This window comes from Heteronotia binoei, chromosome 21, assembly GCF_032191835.1.
Source record: "Heteronotia binoei isolate CCM8104 ecotype False Entrance Well chromosome 21, APGP_CSIRO_Hbin_v1, whole genome shotgun sequence".
NCBI classification, from domain to species: Eukaryota; Metazoa; Chordata; class Lepidosauria; order Squamata; family Gekkonidae; genus Heteronotia; species Heteronotia binoei.
Genome location: NC_083243.1, coordinates 140,681,435 through 140,694,167, shown reverse-complemented (window position 1 = coordinate 140,694,167; position 12,733 = coordinate 140,681,435). Strand labels below are relative to the sequence as shown.

The window sequence follows — 12,733 nt, the reverse complement described above, 5'->3', positions numbered from 1 at the left end:
TAATGCCAGGTAGCAGAGGTATAAACTTTATAAAGGACACAGACAAATACAATTAAAGATTTTTAAAAACTTAAAATAAACATGATTTAAAACATTAGCACTCATTGGTCTTAAAGGTGCTTTCTTGTATCTCTCCTGTGTGATACAGGAAACTGGGCAAAGTCTTCCTTCTTTCACCAGGGGACCAGGAAGGGGGTGGGGGCAGTCTCAGCCTATAGAAGGAGTTGAGGTTTGGCTTAGTAGCTCTATTGTGCTATTGAGAGAGCCTGGCAAAACAAGCTATTCCTCTGCCCTTTCCTCCCCAAGGGAGGACCCTCAGCCAATGGAGAAAATAGAGGCTTTGTGCTGGAGCTCCTGTGCAATTGGGTAAGCCTGGCAAGGCAAGCTGTGATGCAGAAGGAAGCAAAAGAGAGGGAGAAGTAAGCAGATGACAGTCAGTTGCTTGGGGGCCTGATAGGAGCCCTCCGGGGGGCCATGTGTTTGACACCCCTGCTCTAGAGGAACAAGGCTTTTGATTTTGCTGAGAACCGTCTCAGGATAGCTTTGAAAGTAAGTAGATCTTTAAATATGCTTTGTTGATTTTGTTGACCACAAGGAAATATTTGCATTCCCAAGCCAATCCTGATTTTCTTAAAGTTAAAGGTATAAAAGTGAAGTTTGTTATATCATATTTCATAGATTTAGCAATACACAAATGTATCTGTTTTCTTACAAACCCCATATTTATAATTTTTCAAATCTTTTCCCCCACTGTAGCTGGTAACAAGTAGACATTATTCCACCTCTTCATAATTCCAGCAGTGCAGCTGTCTTGTATAACTAGCTGGCCACATAAGTGTCCAGTGGGGACTGATTAATAGCAGTAAGCCTCAATGGCTGGCTTTACATCATCTGGCCTAGCTCTACAGCACTGGGGACACATGGTAGTCCCAGCAGTCATGGATGACCAGAGCATCTCAAAGGGGATGTCCAGATGGTTTCTGCGAACATTGAACTTCTAGGTTGTTTAGCCTGTAGCTCAGTTTCACTGGCACTATGGGAGCTCTGCACATATTAACAGCTGGGGTCTAGCTGAACTTGAAGACAGCCCTATAGGTTGATGGGCTGGAGTGTGTGCATGGGTGTGTGTGTGAAAGAGAAAGAGGGAGGGGGAGAGGGGGGAGAGAGGGAGAGAGAGAGATCTTATCTGGTTGCATGGCCTAAGAGCACCTTTTGAGCTAATAAGCAGAAAAAGAACATGGAACCTGCTGGCATAGACAGGAACCTTGTGGGGGGGTCTTCCAGAATTGCCAGTCCACTGTAGGAGGAGCACATGCTGCAGTGACCCCTAACAAACAAGACTTTTATTAAAGCTCTTTCATGGCATACTGATTTTGATGCAATTAATATATAATGAGGCATAATTTTTCCATTTCAGAAATGGCAATCATGGGGCCATATAATGGATTTAATCTGATACTCCAAAAGTGGCCCCTTAGACTCAGCAAAAACTTTGTCATTTTTTTTTTAAAAAATAAGAAAATATATATTTTCTCTAAAAAAGACAGCCAGATGTGGGGATAGCTAGATTTGAGTCCAGTAGCACTGTAGAGACCAACAAGGTTTGGGGGGCATAAGTTTTTGAGAGTTGAAGCTCCATCATATATCACATGAGGCTGATAGATTTTTTATGGGGATAGAGATTTAAATATGCCAGAATGGTGGTTCATGCCATGCAAGGGTGTGAAAGCAGGACAATCAAGAATGGTGACAAAAATGAAAGTTGATTCATTTGAAATGTGGTGTTGGATGAGAGTTGTACAGATACCATGTGCTGCCAAAAAGGCAAATAAGTGGGTTCTAGATCAAATCAACCCTGATCTCTCCCTAGAAGCTAAAATGACTAAACTGAGGGTATAATACTTTGGCCACATTTTGAGAAGACAAGAGTCACTGGAAAAGATAGTAATGCTAGGATAAGTGGAAAGCAGCAGAAAAAGAGGAAGACCCAACATGATATGGGTTAACTCAATCCATGAAGCCACAGTCCTTAGTTTGCAAGACCTGAGCAAGGCTGCAAATGATAGAATGTTTTGTCAGGAGTGAATGAATGTCAGGAGTGAATGAATGTCAGGAGTGATTTGATGGCACTTAACACACACAGAGAGAAAGAGAGAATAGTGGTAGAGCACTAATGTTCCACTTGCATGGCTCAGATTCCATTAATCACAGAGGGTGTGTTCTTTGAAAATAACTAATCCAAGAAAATAATTTTCATGTGGGAAAGTCTAACAGCAGCAGGATTTGTGCTTAGCATCTCTTGTTGTTTCTCTTTGAAAGCAGATCCATCTAATAGTTGAAATTTATTTTTTTTTTAAAAAGAGAAAGAAAGATCCATCTGCTCCTCATTTTCAATCATGGCAGTGGAAGTGCCATGATTGAAGGAATTGCTTGTCCACTTGCAAATGACAATGTCAATATCTTGCAATACAGGAATCCTTTTGTCTGTCAGAAGTTTGGCAGGGACAATTCATTAGGCAAAGCCTACATTCCCTGAGAATTCCAGTCCAAGTAGATGGGGGGAGGGGGAGAACTGGAAATACATTGTGCCTTTCATTATCTCTATCTGTCTGAAGTCTGGGACAGAGGATTCCTTGAGTGAGGGATAGAGTGTCTGATATTTTCATCCCAATTGGCTGCAATGTAAATTACCAATGATGTCTTTCCTATTTAAATCAATGAAAACTACTATCACATCATGTCTGACAAACCCTTTGAAACATGGTTAACCTTAGTATTTCCACTCTCTCTTTATAGAACACTGTAGTCTGGATGAACATTTAAATTTTTGAATGTGGTGTCCTGGACAAATCAGAGCTTACATGGCCCTTCCATCTGTGGTTCCCAAATATACCATACAGATGTTTTTAAATCTCCCCTTGGTAAACATACTGCCTGGTAGAATGAACTGACATGAACTGGTATCATCATTTCATTTGTGTATTCTGAACTATATAAAATATAAATATATGGAGGCTCTATGGAGAGAAATGCACTTGTTGGATGTGATGTTAATGCCTGCCTCGAATAAAATGTTGTAATCACACAATGATTATGGCAAATCAACAATGTCTAGCTCCCAAAGCACCCTCAGTCATTTTAAGCAGAACATACATGCCACTCACTTCTAATCGTCAGTCCTGCAGCAAGTTAAATATCTTAGCAGATGTTCCCTGATCCTATTCTGTCATCTTAGAAAGGATATGAATTAGGCAAATAAATGCTAGAGAGCAAGCACAAATGTTTAATGCCTTTTAAAACATACATTTGACAGATTGCATACACACAACAGTTTTAAATATAAAAACAAATTAGCAGGAATGTTGTGGTACAGTTTCTCCCAGAGGGATAGCCATTAATTCAATGCAGAGTCTTGTGGCACCTCAAAGACAAAGATCCTTAAAGATCTCTGCTCACTGCATCTGAAGAAGTGGGCTTTAGTCCATGAAAGCTTATCCTTTAATAAAACTTAGGTAGCCTTTGGAGTGTCATCAGGCAAACTGCCACTAGGCAAACTAGGGCATCAGAAGTTAGCCTTGCCTAGGGTGCCAAACAGTCTAGGGCCAGTCCTGGGTGTCATAAGACTGTTGCTTACAGTCTCTCCCATAGACCTTGCATAAATCTCAGAGAGAGTTAGTGTAAGAATGCATTGTGTGCATCAGAGCCTGCATATTTAAATTCTCTCTGTCTCTCCCATGGTGTGAGAGAGAGCAAAATATGTGATGTTTTGTTTAACCTAATTAATGAAATATTTATGTTGCATGAGACCGTACGATAAAAACTCCTTTACAAAGTCAATTTGTTTCTGATTACATTTGTGATTTTTATATATATAAGTAGACATTCTGACGCCACCTATTTTACACTGAGCAGATGTCACAGTGTAAAAATGGGTGCCAGATGCTACAAGCCACATATGGGTAATTTGTTTAAGAGCTGGCTCAGACTTGATGCATTCATTTCAATTACACTGCATGGTGAACCTTAGGCAACCATGTAGATAACACAGCAAACGTCATATGTAAATTTCAGTAACAGATTGGAGTTTTGATTGCAGGCTAAGAAAGCATCATGCATAGGAAACGGGAATTAACTGATTCATACCTACAACTTGATATATTTGCAAGGTGGGGGTGCAAAAGGAATTGCCACTTGGTGAAAGCCTTGTACAGTGGCCAAGAACTGAATTAACATGATCAACCAGTTGTTAGGTGTCATTTTGGAAAGCTAGGAGCAGGTGCAATGTAAAGACCTGTGGAGAAGATAAAAGTGCCAGGGAAAATAAGGTCTGCCTCACTGAGCTTTTCATTTCTGTTTTAGGCTCTGAACATCTACCTGTCACAAAACAAGTCACTTGCTATTGTTCTTCATCCTCTGATGATGAATTGGAACATAAACCTTCATTACGAGTCAAGGTAATCCTCTTTAATATCATAATTCCCCAAATGGTTTGGATTTGGACTACATTTAAGAATTTGATATTTTGGTCTTAAACTAATAGGCATCTTTTCCTGAAATCTGTCAGTGTTTTAATTAGATTATTCTAGTAGTTCCATTTTCTACTGAACAAGCACCAGTGATCACATATTTCCCTCGGGCCTTTCACCATTGGGTCCAAAATGAAGAACTGTAGCTAGTGAGGAAAGCAGAGAAGATGGAGGGTAAAGTTGTGGTGTTAGCAGTGACATATATGCTCCACTATACTGATTACCCCCCTAGAATTGCCATGTGGTTCCTATGTATTTAGAAGAAACAGGGAAGTGCAGCAGATGAAGTTACTCTTTGAATGCTATAAGTTAAGTATAGGCAAAACTATTTTCTTAATGTACTGGCATACAAAGTAAGGCTTTAAGAGTCCATGAGAAGAGCCTCATCTTTTTGTAGTTGCTGTCATTACATTGCCTTTTCTGGTTTTCTAAAGGGAGAAGCCTTTTTGCCCCCAAACTTTGGTTTCCTCTCCTCAATATTTGTTTTCTCCAACTCTTTGATGTTTGGTCCACTTTCCTTTTCTTTGATGTCTGAAGCAAGTTATGTTCTCTTTCTCTTCCCCCAAAGCAGAAGAACACCAAATAGGTTAAAGTGGGAATCCAGTGTCACCTCAGATCAACAAACTTTTATTCAAAGTATGAGCTTTCATGTGCATGCACACTTCCTCAGACAAAGTGAAATGAAACTTATCAGTCCATATATATAGGGCAGAGGTTGAACAGCAGATTAGCATACAACCACTCAATATAATTAAATGTTTTAGCAGATGCAAACAGGAATAATAAGCAAAGTTTATAAGGTCATAATTTTTTAGATTCCATTCCAGCGGAAAACAGTTTGTCTATTAAATTTGTCAGAATTGGAGATGGATCATTATGCCCTGAAAGCTTGGTTAGTCCTGAAACTTCCCTCCTGTTTAGGCGGTGAGTGGATTTATGCTCGCCCGCGGAGCCAAATGAACCCAGAGTGGCTTCAGGTGGCACTGCAGGAACTGATGCCCCCTGGCGGGTCACTGAATGAGTTAGTGGAGGACTGGTACTCTTGGTTCTCCACTGCCATCGATGACATCGCTCCCCGGCACCCTCTTTGTTGTTGTACCAAAGCAGCCCCTTGGTATTCCATGGAGCTGCTGAGGATGAAACAGCAACATAGATGGTTAGAGCGAATGTGGCAACGTGCTCGTGATGAAGAGTCAAGAACCTCTTATAGAACGTCTATGAAGGGACTATGAAGTCCGCTAAGAAAGAGTTCTATTCGGCCTCCATAGAGTCTGTGAAGTTGCGCCCAGCCCAATTATTTAGAGTAATTCGGTCATTAACAGTTTTGCCATCAGGCAATCAAAAAAGTAGGGAATTGGATATTGGTTCTGAGGCCTTTGTGACATATTTCACAGATTTCTTGACTCTCTGCCAGGACCTACCTGCCACAATTGATACAGAATGTGAACTGGAAGCTCCTTGGCCGTCGTCTTGTCCTGTATTGGACTGCTTCAGCAGGCTCTTGTCGGAGGATATGGACAGGATCCTGGCTGCAATGAAGCCTACCATCCTGGTTGGTGAAAGCTTTTGATAAAGTGATCCCTGTCCATCCTGGTTGGTGAAAGCCTGCCAGGATGGTATCAGGGACTCTCTGAGTGATACTGTCAACTTGTCCATCTTCCCTGTGGAAGATGAGAAGTGTTTGCCCACTCTAGAACTGCTAATTTTGGAAGGGGTGTTGAAGGACCTGAGTCAGATTGAAGTGACAAGAGAGAAGGTCATACAACTGATAGACAAATTAAAAACTAATGTCAACAGGCCCGGATGGCATAAATCCAAGAGTTCTGAAAGAACTCAAAGGTAAACTTGTGGATCTCTTGACAAAAATATGTAATTTTTCATTGAAATCTGCCTCCGTTCCTGAGGACTGGAAAGTAGCAAATGTCACCCCCATCTTTAAAAAGGGCTCCAGAGGAGATCTGAGATATTACAGGCCAGAGTCTGACTTCAATACCAGAAACATTGGTAGAAACCATTATCAAGGACATAATGAGCAGGCGCATTAATGAACACGAGTTATTGAGGAAGACTCAGCATGGGTTCTGTAAGGGAAGATCTTGTCACACTAACCTGTTAGAGTTCTTTGAGGGATTGAACAAACATGAGGACAAAGAGGACCCAATAGATATTGTTTACCTTGATTTCCAGAAAGTTTTTGATAAAGTTCCTCATCAAAGGCTCCTTAGTAAGCTCGAGAGTCATAAAGTAAAAGGACAAGCTCTCTTGTGGATCAAAAACTGGCTATTTAATAGGAAACAGAGAGTGAGTATAAATGGGCAATTTTCTCAGTGGAAGATGGTAAGCAGTGGGGTGCCACAGGGCTCAGTACTGGGTTCCTTTCTCACAATATGAGAATTTGTGAGCATTCAATGAAATTGCTGAGCAGTCGGGTTAGAACTGATAAAAGGAAGTACTTTTCCCCCCAAAGGGTGATTAACATGTAGAATTCAATGTCACAGGAGGTGATGGTGGCTACAAGCATAGACAGCTTCAAGAGGGGAATGGATAAGCATATGGAGCAGAGGACCATCAGTGGCTATTAGCCACAGCTTATTGTTGGAACTTTCTGTCTGAGGCACTGATGCTCTGTATTCTGGTGCTTGGGAGGGGCACAGTGGATGGCCTTCTGGCCCCACTGGTGGACCTCTAGGTGGCACTTGGGTGGTGTTTTTTTTGGCCACTGTGTGACACAGAGTGTTGGACTGGATGGGCCATAGGCCTGATCCAACATGGCTTCTCTTATGTTCTTATGTCCCCTTCAACAGGAACCTTCCCAGAGAAATTGAAGGAGGCAATGGTTTATCTGCTTTTGAAAAAACCATCATTAGACCTTGGGGTCTTGGCCAACTACCGCCCAGTTTCGAAGTTATCGTTTCTGGGTAAGGTAATTGAGAAAGTGGTGGCAGAACAGTTACAGGTTTTCCTGGATGGGACATTCGCCTTGAACCCATTCCAGTCCAGCTTTCATACAGGCCATGGGATGGAGACTGTCCTAGTTGCTCTCACAGATTGTCTAAGGCGGGTCAGCACTGCTGATATTTCTTGATCTGTCAGTAGCGTTTGACATGTTTGATTATGACCTTATGACCCACTGTCACTGGAATTTGGGGGGTGGCCTTACAATGGTTTTCCTCCTTTCTCTGGGGATGGGGACCAAGGGTGGGGCTTGGCAAGCAGGCTTCCTTGTGGCATCCACTTATATGTGGAGTGCCACAGGAAGCCATTCTCTCACCAATATTATTTAACATCTATATGCGTCCCCTTGCCCAGATTGCCCGAGGTTTTGGGCTGGGGTGCCACTATGTAATGTATGTGGACTCAAGTGAAGACTTTGAGTGTGCCTGCTGGACTCATTGGAGCCATACAGACTGAGCTTGGGGATTTGGGAACAAATGGCTGCAGGATCCAAATCTCTGCAGCCCTTGACCAATCACAAGCCCCCACCGGTTGGAATGACCCTGACAGAGTGTAGTGGAAACGTCCCGCAGGGCCACTCTGGTCAGCCCAGCCTCAGCTGATGTTCTAATGAATACGCACTCACAGACAGCCAGTTAACAGAATTAACTGAGACCGCCTTGGTGGGGTAGGGCGGGATATAAATTAAACAAATAAATAAATAAAAAATAAATAAGTACTAGGGTTTAGGCAATAGCAAAGTCAAGTTACAGTCCAGAGGTCAGTCCACTTACAGTCAGTCCAGCCAGTTCAACGGTACAGGTACACACAGTCCAAAAGAATAGTCAGTTACACAGTCCATCAAATATCAGTCCATTCAACAATCCAACAACATACCACTCCTCTCCTTCCGTTCTCTCCACAGTAGCATTGTGGCTACTGCTGTTATACCCCCACCAGCCAATCACATTCCTTATTGGCTAATGGGTTACACATGCTACTTACATGCTTTCACTTTATCACCTGTATAGCAAGTGTTACATAATCCTGCCAACAGTACCAAGAAGCCTTAAAGCGATGGATACTGTCATTCTCCCCCATTTTGAACAGTCTTGCAATATACAGTTTAACATTACTTCATTCCCAGTGACAGACAGCTTTCTTTATGCTTGTTAGGTGTTTGTACCTTCGTGAGCATGTCAGCCAAGTTTGTATTTGTCTCACAATACTCCAGCTGTATTAGACCCTCGGCTATGCATTGCTTTACATTATAAAAGCGTACGTCCGTATGCTTAGACCTTCCCTTTACTCCAAGTGAGGAAGCTAGCTGTATGGCTGCTTGGTTGTCTTCTCTCACCGTAATAGGTTGTATATTTTATATACCAAGATCTAATAAGAGTTGTTTAAACCAAATTAACTCTGTACATATGTTGCTAAGAGCCGCAAACTCTGCCTCGCACGTTGAAAGCACTACGTGCTTTTGCTTCACAGATCTCCAGCCAACTAGAGTCCCTCCTAGAAATATAGCAATCCCTTTCCCGGCTACATCAGCACATACGCCGTCTGCCAGTGTTACACACTGGCCTTGCACAGGAGTAAATGTCTCAAATGACTTTTTATCCTTGGCAATGTGTACAGTTGATCCACTTTCCACCAGGAACTGTTGAGTGCTGTGGGAAGAATCATTTATGATCACATTCACACACCCACCTCCTGGAGTAGTGGCAGACCGCTTGCCTTTCTTCAGAGTACACTGTCTCTTTAAGTGTTTGGTGCTTCCACAGGAGTAGCACCTTCTCACTGCACACGCTTTTGCTGCGTCATGCTCATATTTTGCCCCTTTAAGAATCTCCTGGGCATTGTGATTAGCAGAATGGGTGGGAGTCTCCCAGATCTGGGCGTTGTCTCTCCTTCTCATAGCCTCATTCAGCAACCGGTGGAGGATATTAGACACAGTCAGCTCAGCTTTGGGCACAACGTCCAAATTAGCAACGAACTGGTCATAACTTGCGTCTAATGAACATAGGATGATATACGCGTGCTGCAAAGGAGAAAAGAGTACCTCCTTCTCCTGAAGCTCGGTAATGGTACGTTTCATATACTCCAAGTGGGTCTGCATATCACCACCTGGATCTAGACAGGCACTTAAGAGTTTCTTCATTAGGTATATCTGGGAACCCACACTCTCCCGCACATATAATGCCTTCAGAGCATCCCAGCAACCCTTTGCGTTGTTGGTACCTTTGATGTGGATAAGTTGGGAATCCTCCAAGGTTAACCCAATCAGGGAAAAAGCCTTATCATCGTCCCTGCGGTGCTTGGCAATCAGCTCAGCGTCATCAATGGCATGCAGAGCTGTTATGTCTGGTGGGTTAGATACCGACTCCCACAGACCTTGATATTTCAGCAACATTGTGACTTTCTCGGACCATGTACCGTAGTTTTCACCATTTAGCCTAGTTATATGAAAACCTGAGGCTTGCACGCTGGACTCCATCATAATAACCTGGACAAAGACAAATTGCCACACCCACGCCTGTAGCTGTCTTACGAGTAGATAACCTTCACAGAACACTGAAACATTGGAACGGCCAGAGGTTATTCCCACGTAGGATGCTCTGGGCCCATAACCAATGACAGAGTGTAGTGGAAACGTCCCGCAGGGCCACTCTGGTCAGCCCAGCCTCAGCTGATGTTCTAATGAATACACACTCACAGACAGCCAGTTAACAGAATTGTATTAGGGTTTAGGCAATAGCAAAGTCAAGTTACAGTCCAAAGGTCAGTCCACTTACAGTCAGTCCAGCCAGTTCAACAGTACAGGTATACACAGTCCAAAAGAATAGTCAGTTATACAGTCCATCAATATCAGTCCATCCAACAACATACCACTCCTCTCCTTCCGTTCTCTCCACAGTAGGTAGCATTGTGGCTACTGCTGTTATACCCCCACCAGCCAATCACACTCCTTATTGGCTAATGGGTTACACATGCTACTCACATGCTTTCACTTTATCACCTGTATAGCAAGTGTTACATAATCCTGCCAACAGTACCAAGAAGCTTTAAAGTGACAGATACTGTCAGACCCAATGCTGTGCTAGCATGGGAATCCAGAGATGTATATAAGTTGGGCCGGTAGGCCCCATCCCCAGTCCTGTAATGTAGTCCTATCCTTTAGCATGTCTATTAAAGTGATTGTGATCACTCAACTGGCGACTCCTCCATGCATAGAACCCGCTATATTATACACCAGTACACTGATGACACCCAGCTCTATCTGTTGATGAGTGGCCGACCAGTCGATGCACCCGGCCAGCTGTCCGAGGCATTGGAAGCCATGGCTGGGTGGTTACAACAGAGCCGGCTGAAGCTGAATCATACTTATCCCTACTCTATACTCTTAACACTGTCCCCCAGTCTTCCATCCAGCTGTGATTCATGACCTATTCCTAGGGTGGCCAGCCTCCAGGTGGTGGCTGGAGATCTCCTGTTATTACAACAGATCTCTAGAGAACAGGAATCACTTTGCCTGGAAAAAATGGCCACTTTGGAAGGTAGACTCTATGGCATTATACCTCATCGAAGTCCCTCCCCAAACCCTGCCCTCCTCACACTGCACCCCCAAAATAGCCAGGTATTTCCTTACCTGGAGCTGTCAGCCCTACCTATTGCAGTTTATTCTGCCAGTTTGTGTGTCCCTGAGCCAAATCTTATTCAGCCACCACTATGGCTTTTGATATTTTTCAAAGCACTGCCAGTCCCCCTTTCAAAGATATCTTTGTGATAATAAAGATGAAATAGAAAGTTACTTGCCCAGACACCTACCAAATAAGAACATGAGACAACAGTATGAGGTTGACAATTTTTTAAATGACTGATTTGTGCCATAATTTATTAAAATATGGTGACATATTTTAAGGTGGGCTGCAGGTCCACCCTGGCTCCAAACTTGACCAGCAATCCCTCTGGCCTTGTCTATCCTCACTTGCACATACAATGTGCCAAGAAATATCAGGTCTCCTCCCCCTCCCCAGTGAACCAGGTTTGGAATAATGCTGCTTAGCATCATCTCAGAATCACCCAGAACATTTTAACTTTAAAAGGGGTAAATTCACTGAGATGAGGAGGCATGTGAGGAGGAAACTGAAAGGAAAGGTAAATACAGTCAAAACCCTTGGGGAAGCTTGGAGACTATTTAAAACTATAATCCTAGAAGCTCAGATAAAATACATACCACAAGTTAGGAAAGGCACAAACAGGCATAAGAAAAGGCCTGCATGGTTAACAAACAAAGTAATGGAAGCTGTAAAAGGTAAGAAGGACTCCTTTAAGCGGTGGAAAACCAGTTCAAGTGAGATTAGTAAAAGGGAACACAGGCTGTGGCAAATCAAATGCAAGACTGTGATCAGGCAGGCAAAAAGGGACTATGTGGAGCATATTGCAAAAAACATAAAGACCAACAATAAAAATTTCTTCAAATATATTAGAAGTAGGAAACCAGCCAGGGAGGCAGTGGGGCCCTTGGATGACCATGGGGCAAAAGGATTACTGAAGGAGGATAGGGAAATGGCTGAGAAGCGGAATGAATTTTTTGCCTCCGTCTTCACTGTAGAAGATGAGAACTTTTTGCCCGCCCCAGAACCACTAATTTTGGAAGGGGTGTTGAAAGACCTGAGTCAGATTGAGGTGACAAAAGAGGAGGTCCTACAACTGATAGACAAATTAAAAACTAATAAGTCACCAGGTCCGGATGGCATACATCCGAGAGTTGAAAGAACTCAAAGTTGAACTTGTGGATCTTCTAACAAAAATCTGTAATCTTTCATTGAAATCTGCCTCCGTTCCTGAGGACTGGAAGGTAGCAAATGTCACCCCCATCTTTAAAAAGGGTTCCAGGGGAGATCCGGGAAATTACAGGCCAGTCAGTCTGACTTCAATACCAGGAAAGTTGGTAGAAAGCATTATCAAGGACAGAATGAGTAGGCACATTGTTGGACACGGGTTATTGAGGAAGACTCAGCATGGGTTCTGTAAGGGAAGATCTTGCCACACTAACCTGTTACATTTCTTTGAGGGGGTGAACAAACATGTGGACAAAGGAGACCCAATAGATGTTGTTTACCTTGACTTCCAGAAAGCTTTTGATAAAGTTCCTCGTCAAAGGCTCCTTAGAAAGCTTGAGAGTCATGGAGTAAAAGGACAGGTCCTCTTGTGGATCAAAAACTGGCTAATTAATAGGAAGCAGAGAGAGTATAAATGGGCAGTCTTCG

The 12,733-nt window shown here is 42.9% G+C and overlaps 1 protein-coding gene across 1 annotated transcript in view; it reads left to right on the top strand.

Annotated features, from left to right (window-relative positions):
* The window catches only part of MICAL2 (microtubule associated monooxygenase, calponin and LIM domain containing 2), a 290,110-nt gene that overhangs the window by 250,607 nt on the left and 26,770 nt on the right, over positions 1-12,733 (top strand). The window contains exon 31 of the mRNA XM_060261096.1: positions 4,360-4,454. Within this exon, the coding sequence (XP_060117079.1) occupies positions 4,360-4,454 (95 nt within the window). The remainder of the gene's footprint in view (positions 1-4,359; positions 4,455-12,733) is intronic.